The 26,007-nt window shown below is 38.0% G+C and overlaps 1 protein-coding gene across 7 annotated transcripts in view; it reads right to left on the bottom strand.

Annotated features, from left to right (window-relative positions):
• SPIDR (scaffold protein involved in DNA repair) overlaps positions 1 to 26,007 on the bottom strand; it is a 462,021-nt gene that overhangs the window by 322,043 nt on the left and 113,971 nt on the right. For all 7 annotated transcript variants that reach the window (XM_036993683.2, XM_073229487.1, XM_073229486.1 and 4 more), the window contains 2 exons: positions 12,504 to 12,742; positions 4,534 to 4,634 (listed from right to left, as the gene is read on the bottom strand). In XM_036993683.2, the coding sequence (XP_036849578.2) occupies positions 4,534 to 4,634; positions 12,504 to 12,742 (340 nt within the window). The remainder of the gene's footprint in view (positions 1 to 4,533; positions 4,635 to 12,503; positions 12,743 to 26,007) is intronic.

Below are 26,007 nucleotides of genomic sequence, written 5' to 3'. Positions count from 1 at the left end.
GAGATATTCATTCAAACATTTCAAATTAATAAGCAATCTCCACACCCCTCTCAACTATGGAGTAATTAAGTAATACTCTTCAAATGGAAGAAACACAAGGAGAAAAACCTCAAACTAAATAATTAAAATTTACAGGTTAAGTTTGTAAACCATAATTTCTCTTATTTAAAGGAGATAAAGATAGACCAGTGAGATATGTGGTGCTTAATATCTAGTACAAAAACCAAATGTGTTCCATAAAATTAGTACTAGCTCCCAGATTTCTCAATAACCCATTAGGAGAAGGGAAAGCCAAGCCAGATGTATTCAACTGTTGAGCCAAAATTAACTTAAATTGAATATCCACTTGAGTGTGTGAGAAATAAAAAGGCCATCTGGCTTTGGTAGCCTGCAGACCTAAAGGTTCGCCCAGACCCTAAGGAAGAGGAGGATGCCACTTCGGGCTACCTCTGGACTGGTAAATGGGACAGCAGTGAAACTAACATCAGAGTCATGTAGGGTCCATTTGCACCCCTACTGAGTACTGACTTTGCCCGAGGGCTCTTAGTGCTTCGCATGCAGTATCAGATTTACTGTTAATACCAGATCGTAAGGTGAGTTAAGCTCATATACTCATTTTTGATAGGGAAATAATTAAAAGGCTTAGAGAGTTTGGACTAATAATTAGTTATTTTAATAAATCCATCACTGAATTTCAGCTGTTACTAAATTTTAGTTCTGGAACTGGGGGTAGAGGGAATTACCTCTGTTTAATATTTGTGAGTTTTTTCTTTCACTTACTTAGTTGCTATAAATATATAGAAATGAGAAAATGTAAGTTTTTATATTGAAAGAAAAAAATTCTTCTGCCAGGCCCAAAGTAAACAAAACACCAGATACTGAAATGTTCTTCTTAAACATGTTTAGTAGATTATATCAAAGTAAAGAAAAAAATGACACAACGTATTACAAGACATCAAGGGAGGCTCTAATAGACCTGAAAAATAAGAAATTCATTTATGAGAAGAAAAAATAAAATCCCAATTTCAGACCTCTAAGAGAAAAATCTATTACAGATGGTCACATCCACATATCAAATTAATAGATTAATTTTTTACTCTAGTTTTTTGTTTTATTTTGCCTTTGTCTTTTATTCATGGTATAATTAAATACACTCTATCCCCAAATTTAAGAAGGGAAATGATAAGGAATATCCCAAATAAAAACAAAAGATTGTATTTTCTCCTTTCACCCCTGGCAGCCAGTCACACTTGTTTGACTCGGTATTTTTTTATTCCAACCTCCAACTCTCTCAACTCTGTGCTTGATAATCTGGTCAACTTACTGTAACAAGAAGCTAGGACAACAAAGTACAGTACCTTCTAATACATATTAACATGAATAATTAAGATGACAATCAAAATCATGATTTTAGGGCATCCTACAGACTCATAATTCACAATCAATCTCTGCAACCTTCAAACTTATGTCCTATGCTCCTCTAATTAGTGCTGTCTCAAGAATGCAATACAGACCTACACACTGAAAGATTACTTCTCCCTCAAGAGAAACTACGTATTTATCAATAGTTTTTTTAAATTTTTTAACTTTTTGAAGTATTGATATAAAATCTTATATTGGTTTCAAGTATACAACACAGTGGTTCAACAGTTACCCATATTATTTCTAATTTTGCTGATTCCTTAATCCTTTGCCTTCCTAATCCTTTCTCCAACCTAAATAGATAATCTAATGAAAGCCTGTATAAATTCCTGATTAAGAACATGGACTTGAGAGGGACTTCAGATCTGGGCTTACCCACCTATACCAAATTCAACCTACAATTTCCTCATCTGGAAAATAAGAAAAGCATATCTACTTTAGAGGATTATTTTGCACACTCAATGATTTAACATGTAGTAAGCCCTTAGCATGGCAGCTGGCAGACACTAAAACTCCAAATGTGATACAACCATAATGAGGAGGATACTGAAGGAGGGAAGAATATAGACAGAGGCTATTTTCCCAGTCATCTCTTAGGAACTTACGGTCAAATAAAAGTTTGTTCAAGCGTGCTCTCACCTTGAGGAAATTTACAATATTCCAAGGCTATAAAGTTAACAAACTTCAGGCAAGATACTTTCCTGGATACATAAAGTCCATCTGGAGTGTTTGGTTATTCCTTAGTAATATCAAGAGGAAATTGGTAGAGGAGCAAAAACCTATTTCCATGAGACAGGTATGGAAAGACTTGCTAACGGGAATCAGGAGGCTAGGGTTCAGCCTCTTTCTTCCTTTAAATGCTAAGTAATCGAAGTCACTTCCCTCCTCTCCAGGCATACTCTTGATTTCCCCAATTAGGAGCTCAGACCAGAAGACCCCTATGAGCCCTGAAGAATGAGCATTCTACCTGTTTGTCAAGGAAAGGGGAAAAGGTGCAGCATGAACACCAATGTGGTATACAAATGGCACCTCCCATACTCTGCAAGCATGCAGGGCCAGACTCCAGGGCAGAGCAGGCATCCCCAACATCTGCTCACTATCCTACTCTTGTTCTCACCCATCTTCCCACCCTGTATTTTCCATCCTACAGCCCATGACCCCACAATATGGAGCTGGTCTCCACTGCTAAGAAATGCAAGTTGCTTCAACTGAAATACAATTAACTTAAAGACTTATATCCAGTCACAAAGAACTCGAAGTTTACCATTCTCTTATAACTACTTTAAGAGAAGGGAGGCAAAAGCAAAACAGGAAAGAGGGGCAAGTTTGGGAATTTAAGTGGCAAACCCTTATTTCTCTGCTTTAAGCACAACAAATTAAATGTATAATGCATAGAATCCCACACTAAATTCAAAATTATGAGTGACACAAAGATTAAACAGAAACTATTTACAGGTAGAAGTAAATAGGTTGTGGGAGAAAGTAACCACTCCAGGTCAAGGCTATTCATATCTAACAGGTCAAGTATGCACATGTAAATATTTGTAAATAAGAGAACATGAAAGATCACTAAAAGGTTAAGATGAGATAACATAAAATTAAAAATGCTTCTTCTTGACTTATATTAAATAAGTCTGAGAAGAAAATGATCACAAGTTAAGCAGAGGGCTAGCAAACATAGTACTGTTTATTACATTCCAATGATTAATCCAAGGAAGGATACATGTCCCAGTCAGACCAATGAAAATCATTTCAGAATTTTTGGTAAAATACTGGAAAAGAAAGCATTCTTTTCATTGAACTTGAAGTTGAGAGTTACCTGCCAATCTTTTCAAAACCAATGTGATAGAAGCATGAAGTCTTCGCCCTATGACTTCTAATTATGAGTACTATTAAATTCTTTTTTGTGCTTAAGCCAGTGTATTACTGTATTACTGACTTCCCTGAGTAATATAACTATGCAACTTTTATGTATGCCTGCCTTTCTGACTGATCAAATGAGTTGTAAAGATGATTACTTAATATTATAATCCTTGGTATGAAAATAAGTGACAAGATACAAAGTAATAAATATAACAACAGGAGGATCCACAGACTCCTTGAACAGGAAAGTATTCTTGGGTTATATGTATCAGGTCATCCTGATATATGCATGTGTCATATTATAACACTAATAGAAAAATATGAAAGAAGATAGTTGCTAAAATGTAGCTGAGAAGGATTTTAAAGGTAATAAATGAGATAAGAATTGAAAAGTATTCCAAAGACATGTGTAATAGTTGAGAACATATCAGTTGACTATTTCAACTAGAACTCTAGTTCAGTTTTGCACTGTTAACATGCAAAATAACCTGTAAGCCTATTGAAAGACATAATCCAAGGATGCCCCTGGAGAGACAACTATCAACAGTTCGTGTGGAACAGTTGGCTTTGCCCATCCCACCTCTTCCCCCACTGCAGATGAAGAAACTACCCAGGAATAAACATGAAAAAGAACTGTCTCATAGGATAGAGAGTTTTTCCACATATAAAACATTTTAAATATCAAACAATTTGTTAAGAAACAAGTTTTCAATGACTTGCTTGTAGTAGTAACTTTCAAACAGCATGTTGCAACTCATTAGAAGAGTCCTGCATATATTTAGTGAAACTATGATTATGATGAAAATAAATGAGAGAATGCAGTGTATATCACACATACTAAGGTTAGTGTTTTTATTTACGAAATGTTTGTTTCAGGGGTGCGGTGTGTATGTGAATATCATTTGTATACTGGGAGACGATGTAAGATGCATTTCTTAATATGGGTCACAGTCACAAAAGTTTGAAAGATACTGGCTTAGATATAGGGTGAGAAAGATCTAATATATAACCCTCCAAGTCAGATCTTCAAGAAAAGTCTCCTATTGAACTATGAGCTCCATGAAGAGGGATCATTAAATGTTTTAAGAATAGACTTATCTTTTGAAACGATTTTACTGGGACTTACAGGACACCTGGGAAAAAAAAGTCATGAAAATAATAGTGATCAACTTCATATATCTTAATGTAAAAATGTTTTTAGCTGACATATTCTTTACCCACAATCCCAGATGCCAGTGAAAGCCTTACCTGAAAGTGTCTTTTGGTAAGAATCACATTGATGTCTCCATAAAGAAATGGCAGATCTCTCTCGATTCTGCAATCCATTTAGTCTTTCTGCTAGCCCGCCTCTGTTTAATGAATTTCAATGCATTTAGTTAAAATCTTCAGAATAGTTAGAACATTTATACCTTATACTCTGCAACTAGAGACAAACAGATAAAACTGCAAATTTTAACTTATTTGACAACATTCTCTTTCTAGAAGCCACATCTTCCTAGGTCAAATAACCTTTTTTAAGATTTCTTACAAGCTCAATGTTGTGATACTTAGAAATACAGGCTACTCTAAGATCACTCTGACTTCCTTCCTGTTCTTCCTTAATTTATTTATTCCATAACATGTACTGATTCCTTGTTTCCTGTTCTACCTAGCAAAGTGCTAGGTGCAAGTATGCAGAAGGCAATGAGTCATGCCGTGGACTGGGGAGGGGCTCACAATCTTCTCTGCAGACAGTGGAAACAGATAAATGTAAAGTTGGTATCAAAGCTGCAAACTGTCAATAGGTATAACATTCAAAGAGGATTTGGGTGTGTTCATTATTTGGACCACAGAGATAATTGAGTATTAACCACAAACACTGTCAAACATTATCAAAGAAAGAAAACTTCCTTGTATGGAAGGAAGATGATTCACAGCAATGGACATATAAGCACTTCACAAAGCCCTTACCTATTAATGAATACGTATGTTTGATATATATATATGTATGTTCATGTTAATATATATATATTGTAAATACATATGAACATATATATTATATACATTGTTTCTTGATTCAGTAAACTTTCTGGGTTTAGAAGTTAGCAGCTCCTAATACATCTATGATATCAAGATAAATCAAAATCAGTTGTCAATTACCATTATGACTACAATGCTACATCATTTATCAATGTATTTTCTCATATGACTGTGTACCAGTTCACTGATCATTTCATTACATTACCTCATTTTATTCTAGTAACATCCCTTTGAGGTAGAAATAACAGATATCAATACTCACCTTAGAATGACAGAATCAGGTTAGAGAGAGCTCTAATATTACATAACTAGCCAGATGAAATAGTTATTGAAACTAGAAAGGACTTAGCACAGTGCCAGCATTTACTAAACCTTCAAAAAATACTAGTCATTGATGTTATTGATTTTGTTATGATTTTTACTAGCACCCTATGCTCTCCTACAATGATTGAAAGGTCTTATTCTAATATACATTATAAATGATATCACAACTACCTACTTTGTTTTCCTACAGGCACTATTATTTCTGAATGTGCATACATGTGTGTGTGTGTATGGTATATATAACAGCAATTCTTTTTAAAAAATTCTGCAATCACAATATGCCAAAGAACCTCTACTTTACATATATGTGTACTTCAACTTATATGCATGTAAGCTCTTCTTCATATTCTGTTTAACATGAAGCAACTCATGTACACTCCTCCTCTTAAACAACACTATCAAAGCTGGTACTACTGTCATCCTCATTGTACAGATGATAAACTGAGACACGTTAAACACCCATGTGAAGTGAGACATCTGAAGAATGGCATAGGAATGCACACACAGGGAGTCTGGCTCCAAGAGCTCATAAACTTAGCCTCAATGATATACGTATTGGCTCTTAAAGAGTATTACTTAAAAAGATACTCACAATAAACACAAGAGAGAAAGCAAAACACTGTATTCGTTGCACAATGACCTAAATAGTTATTTTCCAAATGTTTTCAATCCTATGACTGTGGAGAGGAGAAAGACAAAATACAATCTGAAAGCACTGTATGGTTAAGGTCAAGACCCCAAGAACTGTAGAATCCAACAAGTAAATTGCAGTAATTATAGGATGAAAGGTAAAAAAGCAAGAAAGAGTAAAGATGAACACAGAGTGCTCTCCACATGTGGTAGTATTTGGAACCCTAAAATGGAATCAGCATCTCCACCTTGTTTTTAGTCACTAGGAATTGCACTGGTGCCTCACATGATACCTCTATTTCAATCCACCCAGAGAATTCCTGCAGGAATTCTGATCATATATATGCACCACAACTTGGGAAGGGAAACACCATGACCTCTAAACAATCATAATTCTAATAAAAACCTATTACACATTAAACAAAAAATCATGCAAAAAGTTCAGGACAGTCCTGCTGTACACTCTCAAATGAACTCTTTTCTTTTTTACTTTTTTCAGTTTTATTTAGGTGTAATTGACAAATAAAACTGTAAGGTATTTGAAGTGTATACTGTGGTGATTTGATGTATGTATTCATTGTTAAAGGATTCCTCCCAGCTAGTTAATTAACAAGTCCATCACCTCACATCTTTCCTTTTTTTTTTAGTGACAATATTTAAGGTCTCTCAGCAAATTTCAATTACACAATATGGTGTTGTCTACAAAAGTCACCATGAACTTACTCATCTTAGAGCAGAAAGTTTGTACCGTTTTATAAACTGTCCATATATATGCAACTGGCCCTGGCAAGCACTCTTTTACTGTTTCTTACTTTGCGATTGTTTTTGTATTCAGATTCCACTTATAAGTGATACTATTACTTGTCTTTCTCTGTCTAGCTTATTTCACTTCAAACCATAATGCCTTCAAAGTCCATCAACATTGTCAAAAATGGCCAGATTTCCATCTTTCATGGATGAATAATATTCTATTGTATGTACATACCACATCTTCTTTATCCATTCATTCTTTGGCTGAGACTTAGGCTGTTTTGCATAGCTTGACCATAGTGAATAATGCTGCAATGAACATGGGGTGCAAATCTCTGTTATCTTGTTTTCATTTCCTATGGATATATTCCCAGCAGTGGGTAGGTCATACGGTAGTTCTTTTTAAAAATTTTTTCCACTGTGGCTGTCCCAATTTACATCCCTACCAATAGTGCACATGGTTTCCCTTTTCTCCACATCCTGTCCAATGCTTGTTATCTCTCATGTTTTAGACAATAACCATTTTAACAGGTGAAAGGTGCCATCTCATTGAGTTTTGACTTGCTTTGCCTGGATGATCAGTGATGTTGAACACCTTTTCATGTTTCTGTTCTCATCTGTATATCTTGTTTGGAAAAGCATCTACCCAATTTCTCTGCCCTCTTTTAATCAGATTATTATTTTGTTATTGAGTTGTATGAATTCTTCATGTATTTTGGATATTAACTTTTTATCAGACATATGATTTGCAAATATTTTCTGATTCAATAGGATACCTTTTTCACTTTGTTGATGATTTCCTTTGCTGTGCAGAAGCTTTCAGTTTGGTATAGTCCCACTTGTTTATTTTTGCTTTTGTTGCTTTTGCTTTTGGTGACAAATCCAAAAATTCATTGCCAAGACTGATGTCAGGAGCTTATGCATAATGTTTTCATCTATGAGTTTTATAGCTTCAGGTCTTACAATCAAGTCTCTAATACAATTGTGAGTTGATTTTGTTCATGATGTAAAATAGAGGTCCAGTTTCATTCTTTTGCATATGGCTGTCTAGTTTTACCAACACCATTTATTGGAGAGATTATTCCTTCTCCACTGTTCATTTTTGGCTCTTTTGTCAGAATGAAACTGACCATATATACATGGGTTTATTTCCAGACTATGTTCCACTGAAATACATGTCTGTTTTTATGCCAATACCGTACTGTTTTGATTATTATAACTTGTAATATAATTTGAAAGCAGAACTTGTGATGCCCCTAGCTCTGTTCTTCCTTCTCAAAACCGCTTTGGTTTTTTTTTGATCCCATACATATTTTAGGATCATTTGTTGTTTCTGTAAAAAAAAGGCCACTGGAATTTTAATAAGGATTGCACTGAATCTATAGATTGCTTTGGGTACTATGAACATTTTACCAATATTAATTCTTCTAATCCATGAGCAAGGGATATCTTTCCATTTATTTTTGTGTTCCTCAATGTCTTTCATGAATGTAATATACTTTTCCATGTACAGAACTTTTATTTTCTTGGTTAAATTATACCAAGGTATTTTATTTTTTTAATGTAATTATAAATGGGATTACTTTAACTTCTCTTTTGCATGGTTTGCACTTAGTGTATAGAAATGCAACTGATTTTTGTACATAGATTTTTGTATGCTATAACTGGACTAAATTCATTTATTTGTTCGAACAGTTTTTTGGTGGAGTATAAAGGTATATATATATATCTATATATATATATAGATATATATATATCTGTGAATAGAGATAGTTTTACTTCTGCATCTGCAATTTGGATGCCTTTTATTTCTTGTTCTTGTCTAACTCCTCTGGCTAGGACTTACAATATTCTGTTGAATAAAAGTGGTGAAAGTGGGCATCCTTGTCTTGTACCTGATACCAGAGGAAAAGTTTTCAGTTTTACACTGTCCAATACGATGTCAGCTGGAGGCTTGTCATATATGGCCTTTCTATGCTGAGGTACCTTCCCTCTATACCCAAAATCTTGAGTTTTTTAAATGATGAATGGATGCTGATATTCATCAGAAGAATTTTCAGCATATACTGAGATGCTCTTATGATTTGTATCCCTAATTTTGTTAATGTCATTATCATGTTGATTGATTTGTATATGTTGAACCATCCCTGCATCCCTGGAATCCACTCCAATTAATCATGGTGTATGAATCTTTAGGTATATTGTTGAATTTGGTCTGCTAAGTCTTTACTGAGGATTTTTGTGTCTAGTTCATCAGGGTTATTTGTCTGTAATTTTCTTCTCTTGTCTGGTTTAGGTATCAGGGAAATGATGGCCTTACAAAATGAATTTGGAAATGTTCTCTCCTCTTCTTTTTTTGAAGAGTAAAAGAAGGACTGGTATCAATTCTTCTTTAATGTTTGGTAGAATTCACCAGGCAGCTGTCTGGTCCCATGCTTTTGTTTGTTGGGAGACTTTTCATTGCTGATTCAATTTCCTTATTAGTAATTATTATTAGTAATCAGTTGTTTGAATTTACCATTTCTTCATGATCCAGTCTCAGTAGGTTGTATATTTTTAATAATTTATCCATTTCTTTTGGGTTGTCCAATTTGTTGGCATACAACTGTTTCTGGTAGTATCTTATGATCCTTTTGTGTTTCTGTGATATCAACTGTAACATTCCCTCTTTCATGTCTGGTATTATTTAAGTCCTTTCTGTTTGTTTCTTCATGGGGTCTACCTAAGGATTTGTCACTTTTGTCTTTTCAAAGAGCAAGGTCTTACTTTACTGATCTTTTTTCTTTGATTCATAACACTATTTAAGGTATAACTAATAAAAAACAATGCAAAATTGTGATATTTAAGTATGCTGTCATTAATAAAGCCTTATCTCCCAAGTTTTATCATTTTTCAGTGTCTAGTAACCTCAGAGAAAGAAAACCTTGAAAATATTATATTATATTCATTAATTCCTGTTTGAATGCTTGAGACTCACAACCCTAATCACACCAACCTCTTTTTTTTAATATTCAAATTCATTAACTTTAAAGGAATGACCATAAAACAGACAACCCTTACTTAGTTACCATTTAGAAATCACAAGAAGAAATCAATCATTTGCATATTGCTTGAGTTGCTTCAATCATCAGCAAAACACCTATGCCTTCACTTCTTTGAATGTTTCCTTTACCTTCTTACTCCTCCCAAGAGGACTCCCTGGCATAGCCTTAAAGAGAAGCTCTCTTCTATATCCTCCTTTCCACACAATGAGCATAGAGAGCCAGGAAAGGCCAGTCTTGGTCTTCACGAAGCTTTTCAGCCCATCGACACCCTTACTTATATTCAAGATGTAATGTGTGGGAGGAGAAAACACACAGACCATTCCTACACCAGGGTAGGTATATCAACAGCTGTTCCAGCCACCCCTTGTAGGCCTTCTTTTCTAGGTTCCAGCCACTATTCTTGTTGACTTTAGTGCCTGTCGGACTTCTACTACACCTCAACCTCACCACTCCTAGAAGTCCTCTCTTCAAGATTCTGTCCTCCACCTTATCAACTACTCATATCTTATGTTTATTTTCTAAATCTTGAAGTTACAAAGTACCTCCTCCCATTTATTCAGTTGTGCGTACCTATCATTCTTAAGAACCCAGCTCATTACCTCCATCATGACCACCATCTTCCCAGTTCCCAATCAGCTGTTCCTACCCCATCTCCTTCAGACCTTTGTGTTCTCCTTCCAACCTTACTCAGTCTAGATTTCATGGTCTAAATTACAATAACTCTCTTGGAACTTTTGTTGACCACTCTGACTGTACTCAATGGACACTCCCACTCTGCCTGTTCCACATTTGCAGCTGCATGGTTCACTCCATGCTGACTGGAAGATCGCCAACTCAATTAATGATGAAAACTCCCAAAGGACCTTATCCTGCCAAACGATCCCAGTGCATTTCCTTAATCCATTCACTGTGCCCCAACTGCTCAGTATGTCACCTAACTTAGAGGCTTTCTTGATCTCGTTTAAAACTGAAATGTCCTCTCCCACCCCTGAGTCATTCCCTATTCTCTTTTTCTGCCTTATTCCACAAAGTTTGTTTCCTTCTGGCTTTACTCCACTTGCCATCTGGCTCCACATCAGCCTCCCCCAACACAGGCAGAGCTTTAGTTGCCTTGTACAGGATGTGAGACAGGGCCCAACTATCAGAACATAGCAGGCCCTCCTCTGGGGTACATTACTTTCCGTAAGTGTGAGGCATTGATTTCAACAAGGATATTAGAATCCCTTTAACTGGCTTCCTTTCCTGTTTTCTTCAGAGACTATTACAAACCACCACCAATCTCTTTTGAGGGTATAAGTTCTTCACTCTGGGTATATGGCCTTCTGTCCAATTTCATATAAAAAATAAAATATGTGAGCAGGCCTGAACTGACTCACCATACTAAGTCCATCCCACTAGACTTGGTCACATCTTTATGCTCTTCCCTGCGCTCAAGATAGGTCTCTCCACCCAAACCCTCCGTACCCCTCTTCCTTTACTAGACCAACAAAGCATTATCCCTGACCTCTGTCTCCTCTGGGCCCTCCCCATCTCTACATCCGTCTTACCTTTTCTCTGTAATCTCTTTAGACACTGGATCTTGTCCAAGCTCCTAGCAGCTAAGCTCCCCAACCTACCTCCTGCCTTGAATTCCAGCTCCTAGCAAAGGAGTTACAGCACTGTCTCCACTCCTCATGTCCTGAGCATTCCTTGAGCTATGGTCCTCTGGATTCTGCCCCTACTAGTCCATTGTCATTTGGCTCTCCTCAGTATGCAACATCCTTCCCCTCTCCTGATGTAGACATAACCTAAACAGATACAAAACCCGTGCTCTTCACTGCCATGTTTACTTTTTACTGAAATTCCTTTTTCCTTGAACTCCACTAAATTTGCTTTTGTGACACACTTTCCACAAGTTCCAAGTCTTCCTTCTTACTTTTATTGGATTTTTGTTTTCATTATTTTGTTCTAATGTAAAACACAAACACATACTACACAGGGTTGGGACATGGCTCCCTACATGGCACATCACAATTCCCTATACATGATGTCCTGCTGGATCCTCCCTGGCCTGGCCCTGTGGTTTTTCACACACACCAGCCAGTTTCTGCCTCTGAGTCTTTCTCCCTCATATGTCTTTGCATTTGCAAGTGCTTCCCTGGCCATCTTAGGAATGGTTACAATCTCTGCAACCATTCTGATCTAAGTAATCTAATAGTCTATACTTATTTCTACTTCCCTCTTTAAATGATAGATATTAATGTCAGAACAGTCATTTACTTGTCTTAATTGTCTAAGATAGTACCTGGAACACTGATGCTCAATTTAATTTGATAAACCCACACAACCAATCTCCACTAAGAGAAGCAGTCAAGTAAGCTGGTTACAACTGAAACAGTGAATGAATAATTCCATAAATCACAGCCAGAATTTGGGACATCCATAAAAGTATTTAGAAAGGTATGATTTAACCTTAAAAGCTTCTTCTTTGCTGAATTTTCTGGAGTCCTAGAAAACTTTGACTGTTTCTGGGGTGTATATAAAATAGTCTCTGTAGATTTCACCGTTGGGTTGATCAGTGTCTCCACATTCTGTCTTCCATCTGATCCAAAATCCATGTGAGAAGAGTCTGAATCAATGAACAAAACATTCTCTGAGTCATCTTCTTTTTCACTCTCTGATGAATATTCCAAAATTTCTGTAGAATTTCTCTGAAAGTAATTAAGGGAAATACAATTAAATTTTGAGAACTCTGTATTCAAGTCCATATTTACATATGCTTATTATTCTATTCTCTTATGATTATATTCATTGAAATAACTCTGTAACTAAGTACCTGTAGCTACTACTTCTATTCTGACACAAAATCCAAAGTAATCAAGTCACATACTCAAAAACTAAGTGATTACATCATAAGCCAGACATTATCACATACAATTTACCAAATTCAGTAAAAATGTTTTGGTCTACCTTCAGTAAACTAAATGAAATGTGCTACACATATAGTCAGTCTTGACAACTGAACTACTAACACCAGCATGAATGGCTGATGATAGTGACTGTAATCTAACACCTACTGGAAAAAAAGTATTTTCTGAATTTTGAAGTTTAATGTGAGGTAAATAACATTAGCTATTTGTTATAAGCCAAATATAAAGAAAATTGCCCTGTAGATGTAAGCCACTTTATTTACCAAAGGAATATCCAAGGATGAAGATGAAAGCTTAACTTTTTCCAGTGCAATTTCAGTATTGTATTTTTCAGAGACTAGTTTGAAATTACTAATAACAACAGGAACTTAAGAATATGACCTACTGCTTCTCTTTCCAAACATTTCCCAAAATGTTTCTTCTTTCTCCTACCTAAATTTCTGAATTACCAAAATTAGATACATATTATTTTGAAAACTGGATTATAAAACAGGAATTCATATGCTACAACCAATCCTAGAGAGAAGAATCAAAATTTTCTTCTGTGATGTTTTCTGTCTTTGCCTAGATACATACTAAAACTTTTAAGTGTGGAGGGTATTTTATTTTCCCATTACTTGGTTTTTGGTTTTACAGGTCAGTCCCATGATGCTCTAATGTCAGCAAAAATTTATCCTCCAACATTCTAATTTTCTAGTATATCAGTAACCCCTTCTGATTTAATACCTATACTAAATTTTAAATTCACTAAATGTAAATTGTACATTTAGTTGAATGGGGTTTCTGTACCCAGTCAGTTCCTAGTGGAGGTGTGAGGTCCCTAAATGAGGAGTCGTGTCTATCTTAATGGATCAGCATGGACTGTGTCCCTGACACTGTAGCAGTCACTTGGCTAAAGTGAGTGAAGAAGAGGCAAGTATATGAGGGTATGAAAATTAAACAAAACCAAGTGAGTTCTGCACCTCTCCCCAAATCCAGCTGTGCCAGAAAACAGAATGGATTCCATCAGGTTAACTGAGGTATAAAACAAATAAGTGTCAGTCAACCCTGCATTGACAGGAGACCACACATGTTCTGCACCCTTGGAAAAACTAGGTCCTACTGTGTTCCTGAAAACGGGGTACTGCCAAGTTCCTATTGCTGCTGCAAAAACAGTCCACAGCTAGGAAGCTAACCAATCAGCTGTAACTTGTATCAACCAATTAGAACTGAACAAGGTTATATCCTTCATTTAAAGAAATGGACCAGACTGGGGACATTTACTGTAAAAATGACCCCTTCCCTTTGTTTCCTTGGAGCATGCTTTTGGTTTATAGCTCGAGACTGTGTTTCCTCAGTTTGCAAACTGTTTTTTTTTTCTTTTTCTTGCAATAAAGTTCTCCTTGATTAAATTTTTGGATTTACAGAGAAATTTAACATTTTTGTTTTCAGAAGTGGGATCTGAAGTGGCTGTCTGGGGCTCCTTCCCAGACCAATGCAACAAAGCATGCACAAGCCAGTTGAATGGGGTTTCTGCACCCAGTCAGTTCCTAGTATAGGTGTGCTCAGTTGTCTCCCTGGTGGTACATCTCAGATCCAGACCTCCTAGGCTTCCAGGTTGAAGTCTTGAAAATTTATCACTTTAAGAGGGACTTCCTCGCTATGGTTAGGCCTGAAAACAGAGTAAGGACTCCTACAAAAGTTAGGGTGGGGAATCCCACATATACAACACTGAACAGGGAGGGGCTCCTCACTAGAGAAATGCAAAATGACCTAAACTTACTAAAGATGACATATCTTTGCAATTCCCTGAATGGGGTACTTTTATTTTGCAAAATTAGTCTTCTTGCAATCTAAATTAGAAGCTTGTTTCTTGTCTTGATAACCTAAGCTTATAAGAGCCATCATGTTGAAGACCCTATGATTAGAGAGAAATGTAACACCCCATTTGCAGCCAGATATGGCTGGACAGAAATGCGGGTTAAACTCCATTTGAGGCTGGGGTCCTACCAAACTGCTGCAGGCCCTCAGGGGAATTACAGTCTAGAATAACTATGGCCATTATGGGGATAGGTAAGAAGTGCACTTGAAAGCAAGGGTTCCCAAATTAAACAAACAGAATGGATTACTATTTTAATTGGCATGCAGAAGCATCCAAAAGGTTTCAAAATTCCATAATATTTTTATTGAAATATTCATTGCAAATCTTAATGAAGAATTAAAGAGGCCAAAGGTATATAGGAAACCAACAATAGGATGGACATGACTCCTTACTGCTTCCCCCCTTTCACCTGAGTACTCATGTTTTTACTAATTCTCGGTCTCAATTACCTTTCCACTCTGAAGAGACTATTAAAAAAATTACCTTTTAAGATAAAGACCACCCAGAACTACTCTTCAGGAATCTTTCACTCCTTGGTCAAAAGCTGAACTGACAGCTATAGTTTAAAGAATTTCTTAAACCCAGGGAGGAGCCTCAAATTTTTTGTAAATACATTACCTCCTGAGTCAAACTGAAAAAGGGAAATAACATTTTATGTTGTTCCTTCCTTTCCAAATCCAGACCAATTCTTAGTGACCCTTTATCCCTCAGTGATAGCTATTGCCTTCTTCCTTGTCCTGCTTGTCCTGTTTTGCATACTAAAAACTAGATGTGGCTCTTGGCCAGCCTGGGACATGCAGTGGTTGGTTCTTTCCTTTAGCTATTTTTGGGAGTGGCTTTGGATCTGGAGAAGAAAACACCCTCTGCATCTTGATAACCCCTCTTACACCCAAGGGGTGTTATTCAACACCACCAAAAATATTTCTTGTTTGTCCTCACTGAAACAAGATGTCTGAAAGTATTTAAAAATTAGTGATAAAACTTTTTCTAAATTGGAAGCTGACAGTTAGAACATGGCAGACTTTGTTTTAGGCCATTTCCCCTAAGTTAAATTCAACAAAAGGGAAAGAAAAAAAACAGTCTAATATTTGTGGATGGGTGTGTTAGTCCTTTGATATAATTTAGATGGTGATAAAGCCTGGACAGGAGTACCGCCTTTTTGAATAAGCCTACCCGCCATCTCAGAAAGACCTAGGTTTCATCTTACTTGGGCTTTAAGCATTCTCTGGAGGACACATCAGCAAGCCACAAGCCCACCTTCTCCCTGAGCCATCCACTCAAAAGTATGCCAAAAAACCTGGCCATAAAAAGCCTCTAACCCTGTAAGAAATGCCACCTTTGTTCTGCTCGACACAACAGAGAGATCCCTCTCAGGTTTAGCAATAAACCTGCTTGGACTGTGAGTTCACGTCCCTTCTTTTCCTTTTAGATAGAAATCCAATTCATTGATGAATTAAAGGTATCTGTTTTTGTTTCACAAGTCTAGCCTTTACAGGGTCAGATGTGTGGCTCCAGTAACACTCAGAAGCCCACCAGTCCTTTTAACAATCACCAAACACCCTTATTATCTCAAAACACTTATAGGTATTATAAAACTTCTGGGCTGAAAAGAACAAAAGTCTTTCTAGGAAGAATCTGCATTTTTTTTTTCTGTACCTTTAAGATGTAAATATTCTACCTTGAAATTTCAAAAGTGGAAAGGTAATTTGGAACTTGACTTGTCAAAGACAAATAAAATCTTTAGTGTCTTCTCCCCAATTAGAAAAAGCTTTAGTCATCTAGAAGGGTAACTCTAATTTATTCCATTGACCAGAAAAACAAACTTAAATCCATCTTCTTTCATGGTTAGTGAGTTTTATATTATACCAAATTCACGGCAGTAATTTAAAGCTAAAGATTTCTGAATCTGTGTGTTCATGAGTCCACATATATGTTGAAAATATGAGATATTTTTTCTACCTCTGGCTAGTATTGCTAAAATTAATTTATAAAAGCTCTATTGGTTTGAAAACAAGTGCTTGTAAGACTAGGCATTCTAAAACTCGGAAAGACAGAAACTAACCCAAAGCACTAAGTGCGGGATAAACACTCTCCAGTAGCCCAAAAGACCCAAAAACTCTTGTAATACTGCCACAGTGGTAGGGGTAGGGAAAGCCTGGACCTTTTCTATGACTGCTTCAGGAATAACTTTAGTTTTACCCAACTAGACAATCCCCAAGAATTTTACAGGCAAACCAGGTCCCTCAACCTTGGTGCTGTTCACAGCCCATCCTTTCTCCTGTAGATGTTGCGAAATTCTCGAAACTGCCCCTTCTAAATCAGCAGGACAATCAGACATGAACGTAATATCATCAGTGTACTGATACAGCTGCACTGCATGTGGTTTCTCCAATGTGGCCAAGTCCTGGGTCACAAGTCCGTGACAGATGGTGGGGCTATGGAGGTATCCCTGTGGAAGGACAGTGAATATTCACAGCCGACTTTCCCACGTGAAGGCAAACTGTTCCTGACTTACCTGTGCTATGCCAAAAGAAAAGACAGCATTAACAAGGTCTACTACATAATGCTATGTCCCCAGCTCATGACTGGGTATGTCCATAAGGGCCATTATACAGGGGACAGCAGCAATCAAAGGGGGTGTGACTTTATTCAATTCCCTGTAGTCCACAGTCATGCACCAGGAACTGTCTGGCTTTTCCACTGGCTACACTGGGGAATTAAAAGGACTATAAGTGGGCTTTACGATGCCCACCTTCTCCAACTCCTATAGAGTTTCTCCAATTTCCTTGTGCTACCCAGACCATTTATACTGCTTAGTATTTGACACCCACCAAGGTACAGGCAGAGCTACAGGTGGGTGCTTAGCATGTCCCCTCAGAACTGCTTTTACTATACATACCATCAGTCTGAACTCACCTGAAGTGGTCTGTAACCAAAAACCCAAAATATATTCAGGGATGGGAGAAATGTACACAGTATAAACTCCTTTGGGGGTAAATGCTCTATCCTCAGTGGGATTTGGGCTTTTACTCTAACTGCCTTACCCCCATTAGCCATCTGTAACAGCAAGGGTCCTGGGAAAATGCTCAGGGTTGCCAAAAATCAGAAAACACTCAGCTCCTGTGTCCACCAACGCCAGGACACATTGTATATTCATAGGGGACCAATGAATTGCTAATTCTACATGTGGTCTCCGGTCCCCACCATGTCCCCCAGGGTGGGGGCCTTGACTTCCCCAGTCAAAGCGCGATGCCCAATCATCCTCCCATGGGGGTGAGGACTCAGGCAAATCCTGAGTACTATCCCCCAGGAAGTTTTGCAGGGACACAGGCTAGACATGAGGCTTTGACTCCGGTTTCCGTGACGTCAGAGGCTGGAACTGCTGCTCCGGCTTTAATTGGTGCCACAGTTCTAACAAGATCCTATTGGGCTTCCCATCAAGATTTTTCTTTCACTACCCCGGCCTTTATCAAATCAACCCACATCTGGGTCCGCAAGACCTTCATGGGGCCTTTTGCACTTCTCCTTTCAGTCGCAGGCCGTACTTCCTTCTGTGCTCTTATTGTTTCAACGTCTCTCAAATCTGCTGAAGTATGAGTAGCCTCACTTAAAGGCTGCCCTATGTGGGGGGCAAGAGTAGTCACTAGGGACCCAAAGAGAGATGGGGAAGCTATATGCAGCACTAGATTTCTCATTCTTACAGTGAACACCTCCTCATCGGGGCCCTGGGGGTCCATATTAAACATGATATTTTTCATACCAAATTCCCACAACACATGTTGGAGCTTTACATACATTTTCCAGCCAGTGGGTAAATGTGGTAAATCACCTTGATTAGGCCAAACTGCCCTGATGGCATGTGTCAGCCAATCCAGAAGTGCCTGACTCCCTGAGGCATGATGGGCACTTTGCAACTGCTTCCAGAGGGAACGGTGAGTCATAAAGGAAGCCAGTGCACTCATTTCAGAACTCGACATAACAATGTTTTCCACCCCCATATCCCAGAGACGCAAAGCCATGTAGGCAGAAGTTCTGATGGCTTCTGCCTATACTGGATGTTCATGTCCACCAACTCATCCTGAGTATAGGGACAGAGCATGGAGTGCTCCACAACCTGGGGAGGGGGCTGCTCCTCCCCCTGAGGAATCCGCAATTGTTTTATTTTTATTTTTTTAATTACAACCGGGTGGGGCCTTGAATACAGGAGAGTCTGGTGCCCCTGGCGGTGGCTTCGGCAACAGACTGGCCCATGGCCAAGCCTCCTCATCCTCTCCCAATGCCTTCTCCACCATCTCTGGGGCTGAAAGCACTGCTCTTTCTTCCTCAACCCCAACAGACTCCTGTAACGCAGCTTCTCCTGCCACCTCCCACCTCACCACCGCAAAGCAATCTTTCAGGAGCGCGACCTATCTTCTCAATAGCTGTCTCTCTTCTTTAAGGATATCCCATAGGTCATCACCTAGCTCCTTCAAGTGATGCTGAAGTGTGTCTCTCTCCTGCCAAAATCTCTCTCCTCAATAACCATCTCTTTCTCCTCAATAACATTTTCCATTATCTCGAGGAAAAAAGACCCTACAATGCCAGCTGCTACAGGGCCACTCAGTGCCTCTAAGCAGTCTTCTGTCTCACGCAGGGCTAATTCTGCAGCTTCTGGTGTCTCCACCCTTCCCCAGTTCTGGGGAAGGCCCCACCTCTCTAGGAGGTGTTTCCCCTAGACCTATTCCCCTTTAGGGGCTCCAAAACTGGAAGCCCCACAGAGAGGAGGCTCCCGGGTAAAGCTGCACCCTCTACCACTGCAGCCACTGGAGCCTTCCCACTATCCACAGGGTGGGTTCCAAGAATCTCCCCACCATCTCTAGGGGCAGCCCACCGAAGAGTCTCACCCATGTAGACAGATTTTGGGTTCATAGGTCCTGCCAACTACCGCTAGGTGTAACTCCAGGGGGAAAATCCCAGGGCAAAATACCTTTGAAACTTAAATCAATCAAAAGGAGAAATAAAGTTTAAGAAACCTATTTATTGCTTACAAGCAGTCGTTCCACCTCTCTCTTAACCTACCTGCAGTAGCAGAGCCAAAAATCCCACCCAACCTCCCTAATCCCTCCTTGGCCCTTGTAATTACCTATTGATATGGAGATGACTACTTCTCTCCACCTCTTGGAAACACCTGTTAATACGGAGATGAACTAAAGCCGGGCTATAGATTCTGGAAGTATTGCATTTTTACCCACAATTAGGATGTGTGCTTTTGGGAAAAGTAGATATGAGAACTGGAACTGCATTTTTGTTGAGCGAAAAGAACATAATTTTATCCTAACATAAACCTAGTTATTTAAAGAGGGAAAATATAGGATAATATCAGAATGTAAAAAGAAGTTGTAAAAGGTTTGTGCAAAGGCATTTTTTAAAAAGGAAACTTTAATGTGTGATCAAGCTGGATAAGAATGAATAAATTTTTTAAGCATTTTTAAAATAAGCTTTATACCAATAGTGTGCTTATATAAAATGGGACTTAATTCTCTTTCATCTGCTAAAAGGGCAAGGTTTTCTTGATCTAATGATCTACTTTTGATAAGAGACTGCGAAAGGTTTTCTGCCCCTTTTAAAGTTATCTGCCCCAGATCCTGCCCCAAAATAATTTGGGCTTCATGTTGTTTTAATCATGTCTTTGATTGCTTAAGAAAGCTAAATCTTTTCAATATTAAAAGGGCTAAATTTTGCTAACAACTGTGTAACCTTCTGAGTGTGCCTTACATCTCATATTTTCATTTTAAATGAATAACTGAATATTAAGTTTCATGATGATCTGTGGTCCTATTTAGGGAAGTGTTTCAAAACCTTTTTTATTTTTGTTATATTTTTGACAGATTTTCCAAAATGAAATTCCAAATGAAGCCTTTTGACCTGGAATATTCCAAAGGATTTGTTGAACTGATTAGCCTTATTTGATAAGTTAAATCACATGGTAAGTACTATCAAATAAGACTAAGCCTTTTTTATATTTGTACAGGTAAATGGTGTTCTAGAAATTACGTGGAATTTCTATAAATCTAATAATATGCCCTAGAATAATGTTATCATTTATAATTAATTCTCCTTCTGAAATTGCTGTCTAGTAAAACCTTAGTATCAGAAAATGCCTAGCTGACTTCCATGCAGAGGCAGCAGTAACAGGATTTGTAAAGATTATGACACATGTTAATGAAGGCCATTCTGTTTCTGCAAAAATGATCCCTTACTGCCAGATCTTTTGCTATACCAATAGCCTTGTAATGTGTCAACAGTCTGTTCCTGAATCAGAGAAATTAAGATGGGTAAACAATGCTTATAAATTAAATTAATAGTTAGGGATATGGAAAACCCAAGACAGCTACTTGGTTCTTCCATGCTCCCTGGCAAACTCCACTTTTGGTTTTTGCATTCCTTCATCCACCTTGATGCATTTAAGAAAAACTATTTTGTTCCCCAGAGGCCTCAGACTTCCTTCCTATGGACTTTTGAAGACCTGCATCTGGAATTCATTTGACTACCACTTAATATGGGCTATCAATATGTTCTTGTCATTGTATGTATGTTTTCTAGATAAGCTGAAGCCTTTCCCTTTACCATGAGATGATGTCAAATTAGCAAAGAAACTGTTAGAAAACATGTTTTCCATTTGGAATGCACCTTCTGTAACCTGTGGTGATTGAGGCACCCCCTTCACTGCAGAAATTGTCTAAATTATCTGCAAAATGTAGCCATTCTATCAATATTTTCACTGTTTGTTATCCTGAATCCTTAGCCTTTATGAAAATATAATCAAAAATCAAAAATTGACAAATATTTGTGCAGCTTTCAGCCTGTCATGCATAAAGGCTCTGTCCTTAAGTGCTTCTTATTCTGCATTCCTCCCCATAGGAAAACATAAAAAGTCCCCATTTGAAATCATTACCAGGTGCTCCATGTGCCCTGATGAAGAATTTTGTAAGATAATCTGATCCCTGGTTAGACACTATTCCCTCCCCCCTTCCACAGAACAAAAGCTTAAATAACCAAACATTTTCTGGTATATTATGCATCTATGCAGGATATATTTTTGCTTGTGCATACACTGATACACCTTGGGGTTTGGAATGTATAGAGAGCTGAAAATCACTGGCCAATGTCTTTTGGGTCACCTTATCTCTCCTCTTACTATCCTTGAAACCCATCTAATGCATCACCTAAGGAAAAGGGCCGTATCCAAAATGGAGAACTATCCAGATAAGAATGCTTCTGACTGAGAAGGCAATGGCTGTGGGAGTTCTATAGATGTAATCTCCCTGCAGGCTTTTCTGGAGAACTTGTCAACTATCTCCTTGGGCACTATTTTATTGGTTAGGAGTTGATACTTTTCAACACAGTATCATGTTACAAAACCTAAGTAGAATGGTTAACAAAATTGTCAGATCTATTGCCTGGGCAATCCAGACCCAACAGAAGTCCATGTTTAATTGTTACATACAGAAAGAGGGCATCAGAAAATTGTTATAACAATTAAAAAGTGAAAGAAAAGAACCAGTACATAAAATTGACATCCTCTGCAGTACCTTAAGAAAATTCTCTCCACCAAAGACTTCTTAACCACTATTTTTCCTGATAAGATGTCAACTGTCTCAATGCTTCTTGAAATTTTTATGCTTTACCAGATCATCTTTATAAGAAATGGATTACTTTACTTAACTGGTGAATTTCAAGTACCAAAATATTTAATTTTTTTTCTGTTAAAATACATATCTTTCAGTATTTTTTCCTGCTTCCTTTGGAAAGCTAACTAACAGGTGCCCTCTTAAAACTTTCACATAAAGATTACTTCCTTCAGGTATACAGTCCAGTTACAGAAATAAACAGCAGAGTAAATTAAGATCTTTAACAGCAATAAAATTACTGCAGTGGTCAAATTCACACAGCTGAAGAAAAAATATACAATTATGAATTTACTCATGTTTAAAAAATAATGAAATAACAAGTATTATGATTCCTTTCCTCTGATCTAACGAATTTCAGAATCAGGAGTCCCCTGAATTAGTAAATATCACAAACAAGATCATGATATGAGCAAGCAGTAGTTCCTATGAAATCAGTCATCAATGGCAATAACATTCTAACCTGTCTGTGGTTGAAGTCAGCTGACACTTACCCAAGCTATAAAGTGTTCAACACAGACTCAGTTTCCAAAAGTGAGCAATACTGCTGTAGCAGAACTCTGTCACAATTTATTTCTGATTCTTCTTTTCAGAGAACCAGCTTCCCATCCACAGAGAGGAGAGCTTTTAACACCCAGCCAAGCAGCCACAGCAGTGGTGTCCCATGTCCAAGAAGCTCACATGTCTAACATGACTGGCCTTGGTATACAACAGACCAAAACTCAGTGAATCCAGTTCTTTTTTTCCCCGTATTTTGGATTGAGAGTTACACAGTTTGGGAAAACAGACTACTAACAGCCTGGAGTTCCTGATGGTAAGCTGGCCTGAGGACCAGTTCAGCCTTCAGCTTTATCTTAGCTTCCTCAGGACACACTAGCATAATTCAAATAAATTTCCTCTTCCTCTTCAACTACGTAGATTTGTATTCTGCTATTTGCAACCGAAAGACTAAAGTATCTGCTCAGTATCTCCAAATACAAAAAATATTTCAATAAACAAATATTTATTCAGTACACATTATATGTAAGGTGTTATTCAAGACAAAAAAGTTAGTGAGACATAATTCCTTAAAGAGCTTGAAATCAGATAAAGGTGATAGTTTAAGCATGGCTCACATTAAGTGTTCCAAATGGGCAAAGAATGAAGCCTTCATTTCTGGCTAATCTGAAACCAGCAGACATATTAAAGAGGTAAAACCTACACTGGGGGAGAGGGAGGAGCCAAGATGGTGGAGTGAGTAGGGCAGTGGAAATCCCCTCCCAAAATGATACATATTTTTGAAAATACAACAAACACAACTACTCCTAAAAGAGAGACCAGAAGATACAGTACAACAGGCAGGCTACATCTACACCTGTGAGAACCAGTGCCTCACAAAGGGGCGGCGGCCCCACCATAGTGGAGTAGCAGCCTAAGACCAGCCACGCCCACAGCAGCCGCACAGAGCCTCCTCCGCAGCCACCCGGGCTAGGCTCAGAGGCCCCTTCAGTGCACAGCTGCCCAGCACAACCCGATAGGGGTCACCATTCTCACAGGAGAGGAGGCAACAAGCAAGTGGGAAGGGCCTTTGTTCTCCTAGCTAACACGTGTGCCAACTGCCCACAACTACCTCTATCACCATGAAAAGGCAGAAGAATTTGATACAGACCAGAATCACACAGACAACCCTGAGAGGGAACCTGCGGAGATAGATTTAACAAAACTTCCTGAAAAAGAATTCAAAATAAAGGTGATAACCATGCTGATGGAGCTGCAGAGAAAACTGGAAAAGTGAACAGATAAAGTTGGGAGGGAAAATACAGAAATAAAACAATCTCTGTAAGGACTTAAAAGCAGAATGGACGAGGTGCAAGAGGCCATTAATGGAACAGAAATCAGAGAACAGGAACGCAGAGAAGCTGATGCAGAGAGAGAGAAAAGGATCTCCAGGAATGAAAGAATATTAAGAGAACTGTGTGACCAATCCAAACAGAACAATATCTGCATTACAGGGGTACCAGTAGAAGAAGAGAGAGAAAAATGGATAGAAATTGTCTTTGAAGAAATAATTGCTGTAAACTTCCTCAAACTGGGTGAGGAAATAGTCGCTCAGACCACGGAAACACACAGAACTTCCAACAGAAGGGACCCAAGGAGGACAACACCAAGACACATAATAATTAAAATGGCAAAGATCAAGGACAAGGACAGAGTATTAAAGGGAGCCAGAGAGAGAAAAAAAGTCATCTACAAAGGAAAACCCATTAGTCTATCATCAGACTTCTCAATAGAAACCTAACAGGCCAGAAGACAATGGTATGATATATTTAATGCAATGAAACAGAAGGGCCTTGAACCAAGAATACTGTATCCAGCATGATTATTATTTAAATATGGAGGGATTAAACAATTCCGAGACAAGCAAAAGTTGAGGGAATTTGCCTCACACAACCCACCTCTATAGGGTATTTTAGAGGGACTACTCTAGATGGAAGCACTCCTAAGGCTAAATAGATGTCACCAGAGAAAATAAAATCACAGCAAAGAAAGCAGACCAACCAAATACTAACTAAAAGCAAAAAATAAACTACCCACAAAAGCAGTCAAAGGAAACACAAAAGAGCACAAAATAAAACACTTAATAAATACAGAATGGAGGAGGAGAAATAAGAAGGGAGAGAAATAAAGAATCATCAGACTGCTTATAATAGGTCAATAAGCGAGTTAAGGTAGGCAGTGAGATAGTAAAGAAACTAACCTTGAACCTTTGGTAACCAAGAATATAAAGCCTGCAATGGCAATAAGCACATATCTTTCAATAATCACCCTACATGTAAATGGACTGAATAAACCAATCAAAAGACACAGAAATACAAATTAAAACCACAATGAGATATCACCTCACACCAGTAAGGATCGCCACCATCCAAAAGACAAACAACAACAAATGTTGGCAAGGTTGGGAGAAAGGGGAACCCTCCTACACTGCTGGTGCGATTGTAAATTAGTTCAACCATTGTGGAAAGCAGTATGGAGCTTCCTCAAAAAGCTCAAAATAGAAATACCATTTGACCCAGGAATTCCACTTCTAGGAATTTACCCTAAGAATACAGCAGCCCAGTTTGAAAAAGACAGATGCACACCTATGTTTATCGCAGCACTATTTACAATAACCAAGAAATGGAAGCAACCTAAGTGTGTCCATCAGTAGATGAATGGATAAAGAAGATGTGGTACATATACACAATATTATTCAGCCATAAGAAGGAATATTCAGGAATATTATTCAGCCATAAGAAGAAAACAAATCCTACCATTTGCAACAACATGGATGGAACTAGAGGGTATTATGCTCACTAAAATAAGCCAGGCAGAGAAAGACAAGTACCAAACGTTTTCACTCATATGTGGAGTGTAAGAATAAATAAAAAAACTGAAGGAACAAAACAGCAGCAGAATCACAGAACCCAAGAATGGACTAACAGTTACCAAAGGGAAAGGGACTGGGAAGGATGGGTGGGAAGGGAGGGATAAGGGGT

Source organism: Manis javanica, chromosome 2 (genome assembly GCF_040802235.1).
Source record: "Manis javanica isolate MJ-LG chromosome 2, MJ_LKY, whole genome shotgun sequence".
Lineage (NCBI taxonomy): Eukaryota > Metazoa > Chordata > Mammalia > Pholidota > Manidae > Manis > Manis javanica.
Note: the sequence above shows the minus strand (reverse complement) of the source record. Positions and strands in the feature narration are given on the sequence as shown.